This window comes from Ascidiella aspersa, chromosome 6 (genome assembly GCF_963924565.1).
Source record: "Ascidiella aspersa chromosome 6, kaAscAspe10.2, whole genome shotgun sequence".
NCBI classification, from domain to species: Eukaryota; Metazoa; Chordata; class Ascidiacea; order Phlebobranchia; family Ascidiidae; genus Ascidiella; species Ascidiella aspersa.
This window is the reverse complement of record NC_139452.1, coordinates 31,770,288-31,790,794: the sequence shown is the minus strand read 5'-3', so window position 1 is coordinate 31,790,794 and position 20,507 is coordinate 31,770,288. Positions and strand designations below refer to the sequence as shown.

At 32.7% G+C, this 20,507-nt stretch overlaps 1 protein-coding gene across 1 annotated transcript; it reads left to right on the top strand.

The window, feature by feature from the left end:
* Positions 1–8,161: 8,161 nt before the first annotated feature.
* Positions 8,162–18,995, top strand: LOC146141298 (uncharacterized). The gene is made up of 10 exons (XM_083392875.1): positions 8,162–8,191; positions 13,479–13,661; positions 14,270–14,379; positions 14,799–14,903; positions 14,964–15,134; positions 15,764–15,877; positions 16,484–16,589; positions 17,436–17,529; positions 17,641–17,693; positions 18,934–18,995. The coding sequence occupies exons 3-10, from the start codon at positions 14,302–14,304 to the stop codon at positions 18,993–18,995; spliced, it is 783 nt and encodes a 260-aa protein (XP_083249001.1). The 5' UTR covers positions 8,162–8,191; positions 13,479–13,661; positions 14,270–14,301.
* The last annotated feature ends 1,512 nt before the right edge of the window (positions 18,996–20,507 follow it).

Genomic DNA, 20,507 nt, shown 5'->3' with positions numbered 1-20,507 from the left:
AGGATTTTAATGGAAAAAAAAATAATTTCCTAAATATATAATATTTTCTGGGCTATGATAATTCTGTCCTAGCAAAACTTGTACAACCTTAAATTAATTATGTACAAAAAAAGATTTGCCAAAGAAAGCTAGTACAGTTTTAATATACTGTTTCTAGACGTTAACACTGTGTTTAGACAGCAAAGAAACAATATTACGAAGGTTTGACTAAGCTTGAAATAACAGAAGTGTTGTTTAAGCTTGCGTACAAAAGCAACAAAGTTTGCAATATTGGTTTGCATTGCACCAAATATGTATCTCTAACCTCAAATAAATAAGCTTTTTTAATCCACTCAACAGTATGATATTACAACTAGACATACATATAACATTTTTTGTGTTGTGTTTTATTTACCACTTGTCCTGGAGTTTATATTATATAAGCATTTATCACATTTTATTGTTTTGTAAGGTCATTATTATACTTGTCATTTACCTCTAGTGCTGGAGTGGGTCGTACTGGAACTTACATCGCGATGGACGTTTCATTCGATCAACTCGACGCAGAAGAAAATGTTGAAGTTGCTCGAACTGTGATCAAGATGAGGGAGAACAGGAAGGAAATGGTTCAGACTCTGGTAAGATTATACTTTTTGTGGATCTAGAAGTATATATAATGACAAGGTATGTGCTGTACTTGGCACTTTTTCGACACTAGTACCAGATAATTTAGATAAAATGTAATCCTATCTGCTACCGAATGACTTCATTATTATGCCTAAACATGAAAAATCAATTATCCAGTTTGATGGCACTAACAGATGATAAAAAATAGTTGCTTACCTTTATCATCATTTAAACCACTTTTATTAGTGCAAATGGGTAGACAAAAAAATGAAAACAACCTCTAATTTCGTTCTTTAAGTGAAAGTATAGTATCACCAATAACAACAAGTTAAATTTTATACAATCGGGAAAATTGTTTTTGTATCTTCCAAATATAAATATGTTTGGTTCTGACTGAAACCTAAAAGATAAAAAATAGAAAAACTTTTCTGATCTGAACAAACACAAACTTATTTGCAGAGGTTTTTATTTAAATTGTCCCCCTATGAGGGATTTTTCTGCCTAAATTCAGTTTTATGTCATTTTATCAGAACTGCTATTTAAACACATTTAATTTGGTAAATTTTGTCCAACAATAATTTTATTTATTTCAGCAACAATATGTCTTCATCCACAAGCTTATAATGGAACATGAGATGTTTCCGGCAAGTGATCGGACAACAACTGAACTATTGGATCTTACTGAAGATGATTTGTAAGTGATTCATCTAATAACTCCAATGTGTGTCAATAGCAGTGATGCCTATAAATCATTTTGAAAAATAACTTAAGTCAAGTCAAGTCTTTTGCAAAAATAACCAAGTCTTAGTTGCCAATTCATTGGTTCCAGTCAAGTTATTATAATTCAACAAGTTAATTTAAAGTTAAGTCATTGACATAAAACTAACACAATTGGTAAACTCGGCTGAATATGAGCAATAACTTAATTAAAACTAACAAAAACACAATATACAGCTTTAAAATTTTTTACCTACAAAAATTGAGATAAATTCCCCAATTTTATTCAAAAATATTTATTCAAACACTTAATTTTAACCCAAGATATATTACAAAATACTTAATACGTGTTTGAGTTAAGCATTCATGTTCATTTTGTGACATGCTTATCTTACACAACAGTGGGGTCGCTTAATTTTATACGTTTTAGAGCTGAAGTCATAAATGAAGAATTCAATCTTCTTTCTCAAATCCAGGCGATGGGTAAGTTAATAAATAAATATTTGTAAAAATAATTTATATATAAAATAATATAAATAAATATTTATAAATGCAACCAAAACAGTTTTTAACAAAAAGTATTGTTTATAAAATAAAATTATGAAACAAAGACATACCAACGTTTTATAATAAATATATTATTAGTATATTTTTCTGGTTTTATTTGAAATAACAAACCAGTGGATATTTTATCAAATAATGTGCAAGCAGAATCATTTCATCACGATTCACTTTCAGAAAATGAATAAAAAAAAATTCTGGAATTCTGGAAATTCTGGAAATATTTTAGAACTATTGATTTTTATCTTCCAACTTAAATTCTTAACATATTTAGGTCAAGTGCAATCACAAACAGAAGAAGAAATCACAGTCGTACAGGTAAAGGTGAACTTGACAAAAATATCTTGTCTCGTACATGTACTTAATAATGCTAGGTTAACAAAATACAAGCTAAGCTTTGATTTTTAATCCTAACTTTCATGGCAACTTATTTTACTGCCAGCAAATCTAGAGAAACAATAAGAACCTTGGCTAATATTGTTTTACAGCAACTATTTAGTTGTTTCAACCATAGTGTTTTTCATACTTGAACCTATTTATGAATTTCCTTTATCAGGGATACAACTGTTCTACCACCTTTATTGCATCACAATCCTCTTCTAGTGACAAACAAGCAGAGTTCTGGAAGTCCATTATTTATCAGCAAGTCAACACTGTTGTGTGTTTGGAGGTAAGTTGGTGTGGGTGAAAAGTATCAAGAAAAACTTTGTTACGTGTTTATAAACATTTGTATTTATCGTGTCGTTTGATGAACTTATTTCACCACTTAACCTCAGTAGCCAGCATAATAGTCCTGTTATGGCCAGTCCATGAGCTTAAACCTCACCACAAACAATGTATTTTCAAGCCTAACTTTGCTTGTACAAACAATATAATTGCTCAACAGACATCAGTTAGCCCCAGTGCAATATGATATGTATTGTTAATGCAGTTCTACACACCACCAGCTAACTATTTTTTCTAGCCTGCCTTGCTTGCATCATTGATCGAAAGAATCTGGTCATTACTTTTAAACAAATCCCAATGCCTGACTGATTATTTATGCCTAACAAGACAATGTATTGTTGTTAATACAACACATCTTCACAATTTTAGCCTTATGAAGCTGACATGATTACTACAAGTGGAGAAGAAATGGTGGACTTTGGAGATGTGAAACTCACAATTGAGTCAACCAATGATCGAGAAAGTTTTGTTGAGAGAACTGTTAAAGTGGAGATGACGTCACCAGTTAAGGTGGAGTAATATGAAATATATGTTGGACTAATAATATATATACTTATTATTATGCATGACTGCAAAAACATGCTGTAAATTTCCTTTATTAAGGGAAGTTTTGTACAGACATCAATATTTAACCATTTTCATGTATTAAATAAATGAATTGCAATGAGATATGCAAAGTAACTTGAAAAAAATATTATTGCAATTGGAAGTTTAAAATTATTTTTCTTTATCGTTATCCAACAATAAGGATTCAATTGTGGTGAAATACCTGGTTTTGAACACCTGGAAAAATGTCAACATCCCTCCGAGTTCAAAGTTCATGTTGGAGCTGATCGATGAGGTTCAAAGGTCACAAGAAAGCCCACAAGAGGGCAGCAGAGTTCTGGTTCAATGCAGGTAAATCCAAGGTAGCAGCAATGTGATAAATACTGTGAATGAAATGATATGTTAGGCGGTGGTTCAATGGAAGATGCACAATCGCACATACAAATGTGTTTAAAAGTGTGATATAGTCCTTCTGAAGCTGCTTTTTCACCAACGATTATGATAGGTGGTAGGTTTATTTATAGTTTGCACTCAAAATTTCAAAATTCTCGCTATTTCAGGAGTGACATTACCACATTGCCTTATAAAATCATAGTTTTACTAGTAATAAGATAGAATGGTAAAGGATATCCACAACATTACAAGCTTGAAATTAATGCAGGGTTTTTTATTATATTGTCATTTTTGGTCAACAGAAATTTGTTTGCCATTACCATAGAATGTTGTAAAAGGATATTGACTCAGACACCAAAGTAGTAAATCACCTTACAGGTGTAAAGCGCAAAAGAGCGATTCGGCCTATCAGCACTTTCTGGGGCTATTTACCAGGCTAACAAATAAATATAAAACTCGGAAAATTAAATTTAATACTACCACCCAACCCAAACACTAACCCCATCCAAACTTAAATCAATAGGTATTCCTTCATTGGTGCATGTGTAAAAGAGCGATCCGGTCAAATTGCCATTTTCTAGAATGTCTGGCATAAAATGAACGATATACATTACAACAGAAAATATACATGAATATAACAACTAAAATGTTTGTTATCACTGGAACCTGCCAATTTACAAAACTGCTTATAAAATAAACTAGAGATTGCTGTCGCTTAATGCCTTAAAACTACAATGTTATTTGTTTTATTTACCTGTTGTTCAAAATATCATTGTTTTCAGCGACGGAACTGTGAGGACCGGCACCTTCATTGCTCTGATGAACATTCTGGAAAGATTGAAACCTCAGAACAAAGTCAATGTTTTAAGAACTGTGAAAGATCTGAGGGACAGGAGACCAAACATGGTGGACAACCTGGTTAGTTAAACAATAAGTTTACTGTGACAAGAATGGTCTTCTACGTTTTGCTTTCAAGAGTAAATAATTTTACACAAAGCGATTAAACCAGTCGTTCTCAAATGTTTTCAGCCAGCTGCACAATTAAAAATGTAAACAATTAGCAGCACACTTTACACAAAAATGTACTTAAACTACAAGGGAAGACAATGGGTATTACAATCATATCTACAGTTATCTTGTGAATAGTGTGCATTCAGTCTTTCATGCTTGCCAATTTCTAATACAAATAGGCTCTTTTCCCAATAACAAAAAGTTTTTTGGCTCACTTGAGAGCCTTTCGAGACACACAGTTTAAGAAACACTGGCTTAAACTGCCAAGGCAAATGTACTGTAAGAGCTTCAAAATACACAATAAACTTTTACAAAATTGCCTTTTACCATAATGGTTAATGTTTTAAACACTGTATCACTGTATATTGCTTAGGTGGTATATAGAAAGTAAAAAAGAAGATTTCTAAACATCTATTTTTTCCAGGAATGTTACAAGTACATTTACAAAGTGGTGAAAGAACAACTCTCATCTCCCAACATTTATGAAATTATAAATCAATAAAAAAAATCATAATTACTAATATGCTGTAATAATTTTAAGAATGTTAGTAGTTGTTTCTACATTATAGGGTGTTTATTTTTATTGCTTTTGTATGAGATTTTGATTAAGTTCCAAATTAATTTATTGTGTTAAACCTTATTTTTGTAATTTGTTCTGATTATCATAATTTATTTATCAGAAATAAACTGTTGTATTTTGTGCGGAGATTGCGAAGAATATTATTTAATTTGCTCTTGTAGTTAAAGTTAATATTTTTCTGGAAATTTTTCTTATATTTTTGTAATGGGTTATTCGCAGCCTACAAGTGAAACTAAAATCATGTTAATAAACAGTTATAAAGCACTGGTATGGATATTTGTAGACCTATGTTTGGTTAAAAGCTGCTTTAAGAAGTGGGGAAATTAACATAGGATGTTACACCCACAGATTAACTTATGGCTTCCGCTAAATCAGAAACACATAACAACTCCTTTCTCTTTTTAAACCACACAAGCACAGTTTAACAGCCACTGGGTTGTGGTTGATGTTTTTCTTTTAAAAAAATCAAGTCTCTAAAACGGTTCAATGTCAAATAAAAGAAACATGAATATTCTGGGATTGTTGGCTGTAGGTTCAGTTCTGTTTGTTATTTCAAGCTCAGGTAGGCAACTTAAATAATTCTAATATTGCTAAAATTATAACAACAATAACAAAGCCAAACCATAATTTTTGGCTTATAATAGAATAATTTCAATAAATTGTAATATAGTTAAGATTAAACCAATATACTTGGTTGGGTACACTATGCATGGATCTGTAATGTGGCTTGATAATAAATTTCAAAGCCAAAAAGGTTGAGTAAATGACACCTTATCAACACCGCTGTACCTGTTCAACAACTGAAGGTGCTGACTTATGCCCCAACTTTCGCAACTCAGACTGAAACAATTGCATCCCATCTTTTATAAGTAATGCTTGAATTGCTTCTCAGTCACATTAACTGAATATGCTACAAGCTCGTATCGAAACGTCTTAATCAAGATGATGTCGATCTACTCGACCTTTTTGTCTTTGCAATTTATGATTAAGTTAAATCAGTATATTATATAAAAAGGGGCTGTAAACAAAGTGATGTAAAAATGAGTTTATTTAAACAGAAAATTGCAGTTCGTCATTAATTGGCGTTGGAGACAAAGTGTTTAAATTATCAGAAGATCTTCAAAATGCAAATGAAGCCGAGAACAATTGTTCATTGTTGGGAGGACATCTAGTGGTGGACAATAATGGAAAAGTCAACAAAAGTTTAATAAAGTTGGCGGACACATTAAGAACAGGTTGAAATAATTACAAAAATAAATTAAAAAGGAAAAAAACAATAATACCACACCACCAATATATTGCATTATTATTGTGAAAAAACAGTATGTTACAACCGACAATGCAGGATCTAAACAATAAAATGCCTTTTTATCAAAATTAAACTAAATGTTATGCGATAACTACTCCACACACTGGTGACATTTTATCTGAAACATTATGGTTATAGCATGTAATGAAACCATGTGAAATAAGTCAGCTACCCCTATTATAGCAAAATGTTTAATTCCTTAATTTCTGGCACCGTGGACATCAAATCTTGCCTCACATTGTTATTTTAGATTTGGGTGTTTCAAAAAACAACTCTCAAGCCTCTGATTATTGGGGTGGTTATTTTGATATTTTTTTGAGTATTATTTAATTAAAAACAATATGTTAAGGTCTCACAAGAGTTTACATTTTCTACAAATTAAATGTTAGTCATCCATTCCATCCAACGCTTTATGGAATGTATTACAAATATTCAACTTCACCACTTTTGAATGATAGTTGGAAAAGTGCAAGTGAATTGGGGCATCTGTCCTACATAGACCTTTACTCAAAGTAAGTTAAAGTAGTTATTAACAGCAGAATAATGAGGTAAAGCTAGCAATTCATACACTATTAATAGATATAACCGAGTGTTGCTCATCCAGCAGTTTTATATAAACAATCAATGTTTTGATGTCCTATACGAGACGCCTTCATCAGGATAATGGCATATCATGCAAGACAGATTCCTTATAAAGCGGCAAATTTCAACCAACCAAACATATAAACAGCAATGATGACAAATCGCACCAACTTAGTGATACAAGCTCAGTGGTGTAAAAGCGACCCTGTATAAATGTTAAATATACTATATATATATATATTTCGCCAGCAAAAGCAATGTAAGTATATTTTAATTTTAAAGAATGTGCAGACTTTGTTTAAGTTGAACAAAGTATGAATTATGAAGTAATTAAAGACATGATAAAAAACTACCATAGTCACAAAATACAATATTTATATAATTTGGCTATAAAACATATAATTTGGCTATAAAACTTAGTTTTGAATTATAGCAACAAATAATAAAATGTCCACTACAAAATCATTTTTGTTAAAAAAACTCAATTTTCACGAAATCTAACTTTAAGTAGTTTTAAAACTCAGGTCTTCAAATGCTATATTTAAAATTATGATCAAGGTTAATGTTGTCCTGTTTTTTAGAATGGCCCCAGGTCGGATGGCGATATACTTTTGTTATGCTTCCCAAAATATTATATATAAATGGACAGTAACAATCAATGAAACATGTGCTGGACAGGGTAAGAAAAATAGACGATATTATCACATAGACTACTCTTTAATGGGTAATAAAAATATATATATTGAATAATTTTTACTGTAGAAAGCCTACTTCTGTATGGGCTTTGCTATTATTCTTCACCTAACTACGACCTCCAGCCATTAACTGAAGATTATTTTGAAATGTTGACAAAATGTTACCTAATGATGCATGGGCTTAAAAAGCCATGCTATGTCTAACTACAACCTCAAGTCATTATACTTCAAAGATTTACTGTAATCTTGAATAAAAGTTAAACAAAACTTTAAGTTTCACAATTTAAATAAACTTAGGTTGGCATCTTGACTTTAAATTGTACGGAAGTGAACTTGCAAACCCTGGACATAAGCTTATTTATATTTATGCGCGAGAAACTCGTCACATGTATTCACACCGACTGACAGACATTATTGGTACATTCAAGAACCACACTGAGCAAAAAGGAACCTTCTATGCACCAGGTAAAATATATATTTCTCTTCACTATTAGTTTGTTTCTTTATTAGTGTAATTTAATTCACATTGATAACGCATTAGCATTCTATTTTTATTTGAACTGTTCCAACCATGCATAATTGTAATCAAAAACAGATACCCTTATAGTTATATTTCTTGTTCAACAATTACAACCGTTCGGTGTCATTTATGTTAAAAGGCGACTTAATAGGCCACTTGCAGCTTGCGGTCACGTGACTAGTTACCGCATAGCAACGCGTTACTGGAGAGCAAGCTAATCCAGTAGCTACTGCTAGCAGATACGCGTTACCGACAGTTAGCATTCAGTTGATGGTTAAAACAGTTTTTCAAACGAAGATGGTGATTTATTTACCTTTCACAGGTACATCATTCCTTTTAGTTTTCAGAAGTTGTTTGTTTGTTTTTATGAGTAGTAAATATATAGGATTTTAGAAGAAACTACAACATCCAATTGTAATGGCGAATTTCAGTGGTAAGTTTGGTATATATTTTCTTTGTTTTTGAATGTAAGAGCTTATAAAAAAAATTGTTCAGTTAAACATATTATGTACGTGATTGTATATTTATATATAGCCCTTGCTTTTTTAAGAAAATTATGCTATTTGTAGTGTTTGATTAATGTTGTCTTATTTACAAAATTCTAGCTCTAAGTCAAAGTGAAGGGCTCCAAGAAGGCTCTTCAAATAAGCAACATCATTCTAGCTGCTACCATTGCTGTGTCCCAAGATGCAATGGGGATTCTCGATATAATTCCTCATTGCACTTTCATCGTTTACCTGGGAGGGAAAGCGAAAAAAAATTGAGAGCGCAATGGGTTGTAAAAATCAGAAGAGATGAAGGTCCATTGTTTAAGGTATGTTTAGTTGATTGAACTAATTCTTGTATCTTCTTAATAAGCCTACTTATTTTTGGATTTTTGTGTAGATAACAACAAGCACTCGGGTCTGCTCTCAGCATTTTACTTTGGAAGATTATAGGCCGCCTGATAAGGCTGGCCGCCAAATTCTAAAGAAAGGTGCTGTGCCATCAGTGTTTGATTGGTCTCAAGAGCATAAAGCTCGAAGAAAAATTTTGCGAACGAATAACAGGTAGGCCTATATTATATATATATATGAAACTTATTTTTGTAACAGAAAATTATAAATACTAAGATTTCCTTATTGCATTTTGCAGTTCTATCAAGCATATCTATATATTTTATATGCTTATTACTTAAATTTAGAAAACATCAGGAGAAAGATATAGTAAAATTTAAGGCTTTTTTACTTTTTATAGTGATGATGTACATGAGTACGAGGATATTAAATGCCCAGAGGAAGATAAAAGCCAAAGTCAGCTGTCAGATAAAATTGAAAGTTTGGAGGAAAAATTAAATGCAGCAAAAAATGAATTGGAAAAATATAGAAAAGAAAAATTGGATGTTGAGTTAGAATCTGAAAAAATTAGGGCAATGTTAATTGAAGAAATCAATCAACTTAAAAGGTCTGCTGCTGAGCAATTAGCATTACATAAATTTGGTTTGGAAAGATTTTCCACAGATAATGACAGCATTAAGTTTTACACTGGTTTTCCAAGTTATTTGCATATAAAATCTTTGTTTGAGATTGCAAGACCCAGTGCAGAATACATGAGGTACTGTTATGCTTCCGGTGAGAGGGAAAGTAGACCAGGGTCCAGACATATGCAATTAATAGATGAATTTTTTATGTTTATTATTCGTTTAAGGCTGGGGTTACTCGAGCAAGATCTGGCTGACCGCTTTCAGATACATATGTCGACTGTGAGTAGAAAAATTACAACCTGGGCAAATTACCTATACTTTCTTTTAGGAAGTCAGCCCATTTGGCCCTCAAGGAAATATGTTAAAAGCAAAATGCCTGATGAGTTTTGTAGGTTATACCCATCCACTAGAGTAATTTTAGATTGTACTGAAATATTTGTGCAGACCCCATCATCATTAGTATTGCAATCACAAATGTATTCATCATATAAGTCAACCACCACCTTGAAAGGCCTGATTGGAATTGCACCGCACGGAGCAATTTCATTTGTGTCCTCTTTATATACAGGATCTATATCAGACAAAGAAATTACCAGATGCAGTGGAGTTTTAGATTTGTTAGAACCTGGTGATTCAGTAATGGCAGACAAAGGGTTCATAATTGCAGATTTATTAAGTGAAAAAGGGGTGTCCCTTAATATTCCTCCATTTCTTGAGAGAAAATCTCAGTTCTTACCACAGGATGTCCTTGTGACAAAGTCAATTGCTAAACTAAGAATTCATGTGGAAAGAGCAATCAGAAGAGTAAAAGAAAATCATTTTTTTGATTCAGATGTACCCCTTTCTATGCTAGGTTCTATTAATCAAATGTATACAGTTGCATGTCTTCTAACAAATTTCCAAGGGCCCCTAATTATAAAAAAATAAATAAATTTTATTTTGTACATATTTATGTGTTTGTGTTGTTGTTAAATTTATTATTTTGGTTTTATCTGTCACAGGTTGTTCTTTCTTTTCTATTACATTTGTTATACCTGTTTGTGAATTTTACTAATTACCAATGGCAATAAAACATACACATTTATTGCAAATAATAATCAAAGAAAAACATATCGACTTTATCTTTGGCAAGTTGAAAGAACTCTGGGTCAAAAGTAATTCGGTCGCATACATACACATCTTCACTAATATAAGTAAAAAAATCACACCAGTCCAAACCGGTAAGGCCAAGTTGACATTGGACCTGGTAGTAATAAACATGGTTTCTTTTTAGGTGGAATGCATCCATACCAGTGACCTTTTCTAAATAGTTGACTTTTTCAAAATTACTTTTACCTTCTTGAACTACCTTAACTTCAAGTAATCCAAAAGGATTATTTCCTGTGTGAATGGCTTCTAAGTCATAAACTTTCCTATCTGGGCTGCAGCCTAGCCAGCAAGCCTTTGGATGGATGATGAGACCAGATGGAAACAGGTTTACCTTTTCATTTTTACATTTTTTAGCATATGTCATAGCAGCTTTCACTTCATATTCAATACCTCTTTTCATTGCAGCAGTTAAAATGTTTTTTTCTGGATTTAGTTGCTTTTTTAGGCTGTCAAAATTACTTAACCTTTTTGCCACAAGGCCAAATTTACTGGCTGTAATTCTTTTTTTTCTTTGCAAATGCCATAGGAAACTGTCTCCCTGAGTAATCGTATCATCCTGAATTTTTAGGCTTTCTTCTGTGCTGACATAAAGTGACTGAAATGACTGATGCTTGTCTTTGTCCAAGCACGAAACAAAATTATTGCTGAACCGTTGCCCTGAAGATTCTATTGGAAGTTGAGGAAAGCCAGTGCAGGAGAAATCAGTTATAAGATACTCCTGGGAAAGACTTTGCTGATAAGAGAGCACGCTTCCTTTTGGAACAGCTCCAAACTTAGTTGCAACAAACTGCATCTGACACAGCTCATTAACCCCTGGAACTAAGGAAGCTATGAGTGGTTCAGGCTGCAGACCACAGAAATGTTCTTTGGTGAAAGTACCATATGAACATGATGGTGAATACAATGTGCTGCTTATAAATTTTAAATAATTGGCTCCAGCTTGTGGCTTCTTAACAAGCAAGTCTTGTACTTCCTTATTTTTGACTTTTTTACCCCTGGGAATACTCCATTGTTGTTGCAAACTGGTACAAGAAAGGTTGTCGGGCATATGGTTTAAGTTCAGTTGTTTACAGTGAGCCATGTAAAAAAATAAACCTACAACATGGTTGCAAAAGCCACTCATTCCAGCAACACATGAACATTTTCCAGACATCGATTTGGTTACAAGTGTTACAGACGCTTGTAGGTTATGCGGTGGCTCATTTTTTTTCATTGACCTGTAACATTTTGCAAATACAGTTGCCTCCTCTTCTGTGTAGCTCACTGCAACATACACATAAACATATTAAATCATTTTCTTGTTAGGCTACTTCAATTTCGTAGGACGTGATTAGCAACTTATAATTTAAAATGTTTCTGTTCTTATAACCTGTATGTTAAACAAATTATAAAAGCAACCTACTTTAAAATATAAACTAACCATTCTGTGAAAGGTTTTGTAGTAAAGCAATAAAATATGGTTTGCGTATATAACATTCGGTCCACTTACACTTCATATCATGTAGATACCCTGGCTCAGCAAAAAATTTATATGCCTTATGGGTGTTCTCGCACCCCGACTTGACCTGTGCATATTGTTCCACTTCTGCGAATGTAATTGGCGGAAACAAGGTCAAGTCTGTCCTCCCAACAGCTGGAACATACACATTTTATATATATATTGCTCTAAATTTGTCATACGAAAAGAAAGGAAAAAATAATCTTACCATTAGAACTCATTTTACTGCAAAGTTCTTTCTTCGAAAACTTCACCAATCAGAATCCAAAAATCAGTTTGTATTATAAATCTGTTTGGTAATGTTCCTAACATTTAAAGTTGGAAGGAAGAGTACTATTAATAATATGGTTTTGCTCATGAAAATACAATCGATTTCGTATATATTTTTTGTTCTATTTTGCCGCTAGGACGCCGTAAAACTTGAAGGTTTAGATAACTAGAGCATAAATAGTTGGAAAGGGTTGATTATGGTGATTATCTGCAGTAAGATCGAACTGTAGGATAGACCGCCCCCGCTTTACAGAATTATAAATAGGATTTCCATTCCAGAACAACATCAACGCTAACTGTCGGTAACGCGTATCTGCTAGCAGTAGCTACTGGATTAGCTTGCTCTCCAGTAACGCGTTGCTATGCGGTAACTAGTCACGTGACCGCAAGCTGCAAGTGGCCTATTAGGAGGCCAAAACATGACCTCGGTCATACCGGGACCGTCGCTCTACCAACGGAGCTACACAATCTCAGACAGGAGCAAGTCAAGAAACAACCATAGCACCGTTGCCTGCTGTTCGTTAAACTAGCCTGTGGTGAGGTTCGAACTTACGACCTTGGTCATACCGGGACTGTCGCTCTACCAACTGAGCTACACAGGCTCAGAGGGGAGTGAGTCTAAGAAACAACAATGCTTGCCACATTGTGTTAGTACAAGCAACTTTACATTGACAGGGATCTACAGTACCGTATCATTAAATAAAATATACAAAAACATATGTATTCAACAACTTTAATCTAGCCTTTTCCGAAAGAGTTGTTGAACACATATGTGTGTGTATATTTCATTGTATTATTTGTTGATCAATTTAAATTGATATTATTATTTCACAATACCATAAAAAATGTTTAGATATCAAGGTTTTACTTGGAGCCAAATGGAATTCCAATCAATGGCTTTGGAGTGATGGAACAATTGCTAATTTTAAACCTCTTAACTCTTGCCAACAAAAAGCTTTGTCATATGAGGTTAATGGATGGAAAACAGTTAACGTTGAATGTACAACAAAAGCATATTACGCTTGTCAAATCACTTGTAAGTAAAACACAACTAATATTTAGATTGGCTAGTCGAGTGAAAACTACATAAAAAATATAATTTAACAAGTTTTTTTTAAAAGTGCTTTGAATAAAAATCAGTTAACAAGTTATTGAAAACTTAAAATATAAAATATGCAGGTAAATTTCATCATCAGTTTTTTATCGTCGGAATTATTTGTTCTATTTTGAGGGCAAGATTCTGTTGTTGAAAAACATACCAAAAGTTTTTTAATTATAAAGGGGGTTCTTCTGACAAATATGTACAGCGCCGACGTTTCAATTACCTATACGGGTAATCTTCTTCAGGGAAATAAACTTAACTTTACACAAAAGGTATATATACAGTGAGTCAAAATACGAAAAAACAAGGTGGCAAACGAGGCGAAAAAAGGAAACAATAACGGGAGAACGTGATAACCGACCGAAGCTTTCTATTGGCCGCTTCTGAAAAAAAAATCTTATTGCCCTGAAGAAGATTACCCGTATAGCTACAGGTAATCGAAACGTCGGCACTGAATACATATTTGTCAGAAGAACCCCCTTTATAATTGATACAATGCCTGGCAGCAGCAGTATATTCAAAAGTTCTTTGCTTGTGCATAGTTAAACCAGAAGTCCACAAACCAAAATGCAACATGACTTCAGGAACAATTAAATGGCCACAGACTTTTGCCAACATAGCACAAACTGAGGGCTACAAAGTTGAAATTGAGGTAGGAGAGATTATCTTCACTCAAAATTTTAGTTATCAAAAATAAATTTAAAATATTTGTATTATTACATTACCTTTTCTGCTATATAAAAAACCAAAGGCCATAAAGTTTATTTACACAGGCTAGAGTTTAATATGGCACAGGTTTTATGGGCGCTGGTCTAGAATCCTATCACTTATTTAAAGTAACAAAACAAGATGTCAAAATGGAAATTGCAAGAAATAAATAAATATGAGAGAATAAATATAATTAATACTTGACCCACGCAAACCCAAACGCTATATTGCACCCAAACCCAAATAATGTTAGCAATCTAAACCCTGGGAATCTGGTAGGATTCTAGACCAGCGTCGTTTTCTATAAACTCTTGCCCACCACATTAATCTTTATCATCAACCCCTGTGTTGTTTTCTTTCCAGATAAAAATCAAGACCAAAAATTGGGAATCTGTGAGCCAACGTCATCCATATAATTTACAAATCAATTTCAATTTACTTCAAAATGCAGCTGATTACTCAATTAAGGTAGAGTAAGTAACAAAAGTCCTATACTTAAAGCATTCACTTTTTATAAACTTTAAACAGGTCTCGGCAATATTCACTGGATGTTCAAACTTTACAATTGAATCAACTTTGGATTTTACAACAGCCACAAAAATATCAACAAGAGTAGTTGGAGCAAAAGTTGTTTCGTCAATGCATTGTGTTATACAAGTTCCTTACAATAACAACAGCAGTGAAAATACTTCATACATTGTAAGCATTATTTTACTCTACTTGTTTTTTAGTCACAATAAAAACTTAAACTAAACAGTATAATTACCTGAACTGTATAAACATATGTGTAAGGCTTATGGTATTCACCAACACTCCAATAACATAACTCAGTGACGATTTTGGTGACTGTTATAAGAAGAGGTAAGGTGCTCAAATTGTTTTTTAAAGCCACTGTAAAGTTTGAACATTGACAATCCCGTATAACTGAGATTGTGAGTTTGTCAAGATACAGCAAGCAAAAAAGCTAATAAAAACATCAAAGCCCACACTGAAGTAGGCATCATTTTGAACATTTCGAGTAAAATAGATAAAATTCATCCGAAACGTTTAAAATAAGACCTACTTCTGTATGGGCTTTGATATTGTTACAATATCTTACTACAACCTTCAACCATAATGCTCCAAAATGCTACAGTTGTTTCTCAAGTTTCTCCCCTCTTAGCCTGCCTAGCTCAGTTGGTAGAGCAGGAATAAGGTTGTGAGTTCCAAGCTCACATCCATTTTTTTGTTATTCTCACCTAAAGCAGAATGCCAGAAACAAACAGTGGCCTGTTTTACTTTGTATTTTCTAAGCTTTCAACAATAATAAATTTTATAATTGAACTTAGATTGTCGGACAAAGCTCTGTGAACAGTACAAATCATATCCAAGCAACAAAAGTGGATGGAAAGATAGCCATTGACCTTAAAGATCATATGGGTGGAGGAAAAGTTGTTTTTACAGTAAGAATATATGTAAAATTACTTTTTAATTGAAAAACGTTATGTTTCCTCGATTCATCTTAATTCATGTTACCACAAAGTATTTTCAACAATATCGGATCGGAGCCAATAACCGATAACAAGTATTAGTATCGATACCTGTCTGAGATTAGGGTGGTATCAGTGTCAAATTTAATATAATAATTTACTGCAACGATTTTTACCTTAAAAGGTAAATTTATACAAAAATACTAGAACACCCATGAAACTAAACTTCTTAAAAGCGACATTTGGCTCAATAAACTGGATAAAATTACCTTTTAAATATTTAAATTTCATCTAATTGTTTAAGCATAGTGATAAGGTAATTTGGTGTAATAAGATTGTGACACTTTTTGTCAAAAATAACAGGCATTGGGATCAGACTAAAATGTACATTTGGCTCAATAAAATGAATAAAATTGCCCTTTAATCATTTAATATTATCTATTTTGCTTGTTAGGGCATAGTGATAATGTCATAGGGCATCCAATAAGATTGTGACACTTTTTGTCCAGAATATTAGGAATTGATTTTGGAATAAAATGTGTCGGACATACCTGGTTGATGTTGTTCCTTGTATTGTAGATCAAAGATTTAACTGATGTTTCATGCAACGACAAGAATGAGTTTGTTTCTGTGAATGGATCCTGCCTTGCGCCAAGCTACACAAACAAAAGCATCTGCGTGAAAAGTAAGAATTAAGATGTATTTTATTTTTGGAAAAGAAACAAATAGCAAAAATAAGATGGCAAAAGTAAATCGCAAAATTTGTTGTTAAAAGTATGAATATATTTTAAGATACTTTATACATCTATTTTTAGAAAAATTGTTTATGTCACTAGAGTATGTAGCAATATATATAAAAAATTAGAATAAATATTTTCCTTTTAACAAGTTGTCAAGTAAAATCTAATAATAAAACACACATAACTAAAAGATTGTTTTACTGTGTTCTTTCTCAGTAATATATATACTTAAGTTTAGTTGTAATATCAAGTCTCACATACTTGCCTGATTTGTTTGTTATAGAAATATTTGTTTTTCAAAAGTTGCAAAGTTTGATGCAACACTAAACAATCTTTAATGTAACACTGTTTTGGAACCATTTTCCTACTCAGTCTTACATTTTACAATGACGGTGTGGACAGCCTTTTTCTAGTCCTGGGCCAAAACCAAACTCAGAAAAGTATCTACGGCCCTACGTGTCATTAAATGTTAACGGTAAACTTTACGCATTTTATAATAACAACCGCAACAACTGTTAATCAGGGATAAAAGTAACATATTTTGCCGAACTACATGTTACACTCGATACAGGAACAAGATTTGCATAAAACACAAAAAAAATTTGCTTTTACGTAGTTAAAATAACCAAAAAAAAATGAGAAATGGCCTCGTTCTCAGTAAAACAGGTCGCGGGCCGGTTGATTTGCGTTTGCGAGATCTTACTAGCGAACCATTGCCCACCCCTGGCGAGGTGATTTCAAATACATTCAGTGTAACATAGTTAATATTGTACTTTATTATCCAAACACAGATTCCGACTCATTATATGCAGCTGTTGGAAGTATATCTGCCATTTCTGTGGCAATCATTATTTCCCTTCTAGGAATCATATATTCTTTAAAAAAGTAAGTTGTGACATTTTCATTAAAATTTTACCAACTAGTGTGTGTTGACTTTGTAATGTTTAGTCAATAAAAGTTTCAAAGTACTAAAATCTACAAACCTTTAATTTACAGGAAAACGGTTTCCATGGAACCTTCCCCAACGGCTGTTAACGTCCAAAGAAATGGTAAATAACTTCATACCTGACGCAACCTAAACACAAATTGAGGTCTATAATAAGTATGTTTAAAGTACAAACAGAAATGGCAGCATCATGGGGATTATACATCTTATTACAAATGCTTAACAGTATAATAAAATCCAAAAGCTCTTTAACTTGACCCCAATTGAGCATGCACATTACCAAATTTCAAAGCTGATATAGCCACGGCGAATTGTAAAGGTGGAATAGCATATGGTGGATATTTGACAATCATAAAAATTGTATAGAGGGTGGAACGTGGATGCGAAAATCATATTTTTTGCACACCTAGCATAGAATCTTACCACAACCCAAAAAAGTTTAGGTGCGTACACAAATGTCCACCAGTGTTGTAAACAAGTCATTTTGAAATGACAAATGTCAGAGTCAAGTCATTTGTAAAATAACAAGTCAAAGTTTAAGTATTTTTGAATAAATAAATTTGAATTGATTGCTGAATATCCACCTGGATTTAGTTACCATACATAAAATGGCAAGTTACATAGGCTGTAGAGTGGCAGCCGGACTCGGGACTCAACGACTCAGTTTTATTTAATTGGCCAGAGTTAGACTCTGGTTATTTTTAACCGGTTCCACAACCCTGGTAGAAAGTGTCATTCAAAATTTATTTATAAAATTGGAAAGCTTTTTAGAATTGGCGCTTTTTAAAGTTGAAATGCAAATGATTTGTTACTTTTAGTAGCATCAACCAAATCAGACAACTACCATGAACTGGCAATAACATCCAACATTAGACAAAACAACTTGGTAATAATGACTTTATTGTCAGTTGCTGTAGCTTAGGGGTTCATAAACTGGGGTCCATGGATCCCTTTGGGGTCCGTGAAATAGATTTAGGGGTCCATGAAAGCCTAATTGAAGTTTTAGTGTTTTATTTAAAAAAGTAATCACATTTTCAAAAAAAGGTGTTTTAAAAGTAAAACGTTTCTACACGAAATCTAGTTAAGGTTCGTTTCAAATTTTTCGGAAACAGAAGATTTTTGTCTATTTGTATTGTGGCTTAAATTTATGACGTCATCTCTAAAAATTTGTTTTTGACACAGCGCAAATTTCTTTAGGGGTCCGTGCTAAAAAGGTTAAGAACCCCTGATGTAGCTGTTGTTTTTATTGCAAAACAATAAAAGTTGCGCAACTATTTACTTATAAGTAAAACAGCCTTTAAAATGTTTTTTGTTATCAAATGCATTTTTCTTTATATTTGCAGAGTTTGCACAAAGAGCTAAACCGAATGCATTGGAAATGGAGGATCCATACATGAATGCATAGAAATCAAAACATATATTAAAAAAAAACATAGCAGGGTATTTTGGAATGTTAAAAAACATTTTGAATTTTCAACTTATTATGTTTATGAACGCTATTAGTGTATGTTAAACGCTTGGTTAATTCCACCGATATGCCTACTTAATGCATTCGGGTCCCACACAAAGACAATGATTAAAAATGCTGTAAGGAGAATGAGTTTTAACAATTCTTTATTTAATATTTTCTTTCATGAAATGTTTACAAAATTTGGTCTAAATTTTTTATTTTAAATTCAAACTTTCTATATCGGTTTTTACTGTTTACTGAGGGAAAGGCATTCAATTGGATGGCTGTTAATATAGTTAAGAAAGACTGCTTGTTTTTATTAGGGTTTTTGCTTGGGATAGGATATTGCCATATTTTGTAGGTCATTGGAAAAATAACTAACTGATATAAACCTAAACTGTATTTTGCTGAAATTAAAAACAGTTGACTGTTCATTGTATTATTTTTTTTTATGAATATGCCTTCTTGTGTTTACTTATTGCATTATGGATTGGGAAAAAATCATTGTGCACAAACAAATATTTTAAACTATTGCCATTTTTTAAATTTATTTAAAAAAAACTATAAACTTTTTTTTTTATGTTTTATCTGTTTGTGATCTCTTGATGTGTTTAATTATTTAGTGTGCATAGTGATTTAACATTAATTTTGGCATGATGTTCAGAAGTTGTAATAAATATTTAACCCTTAAAAGTTTTTGCAAAAAAATATTAAGCTTCAAAAAATATTTTCCAGAACGTCACTTAGTATTAACTATATTTTTCGGTCTTAATATTTTGTTTGTTTATGGTTAGAACAATAAAATTCATTACAAAATAGTTTCTTTATTTGATGTATATTGTATCACATTCTTTATTGTCATTTTTTGGAATAATTATTTCAATGATTGAAAATACTGACATTCCAAAATAATATTGATGCATATTTTATGGTGTGCCCTTTCTATATCTCGATATCGGTAAACTATCAATCAAGGGTGCCGATAGGTATCGTGGAATCTTAACCCAATCTAACCTATATGTTATATGTGTTAAGCAATAAATCTTTCCTCGGTATTTCTGGTCTCCTATAGCCAACTGACATCGCAATTTTCGGGATATTTTAAATCGAATATTTCCTATAGGAACTAATCGGAATGACAAGGACAGCAGTTTTATCAAGTAACTGACCTGCGATCACACATATGTGTGTTAATATCTGAGATTTAGCCCTTCGCAGCTGCTTTTAGACCAACGATTACGGCTAACGTATAATTAGTACACCGAAAGCCATCGCAGACTCACCGAGTCTGTTGATCTATGATGCAAGCAGGGCAGACTAGAAAAACAAGTAGCCTGCAGTGAGGTTCGAACTCACGACCTCCGGTCCAGCCGGGACCGTAGCTCAAGGGTGCCGATAGGTATTTGAGAATGTTCAGAATCTGATTTTTGCTTAACCGGTAAGCTTTCATGATTTTACCAAATGTTG

Excerpts from the sequence above, each read along its gene's own strand:
- LOC146141298 (XM_083392875.1), top strand. The coding sequence starts at position 14,302 with ATGACTTCAGGAACAATTAAATGGCCACAGACTTTTGCCAACATAGCA. Across the intron at positions 16,590-17,435 it reads CAAAAGCATCTGCGTGAAAA|ATTCCGACTCATTATATGCA; the intron begins GTAAGAATTAAG and ends ATCCAAACACAG. Across the intron at positions 17,530-17,640 it reads ATCATATATTCTTTAAAAAA|GAAAACGGTTTCCATGGAAC; the intron begins GTAAGTTGTGAC and ends TTTAATTTACAG.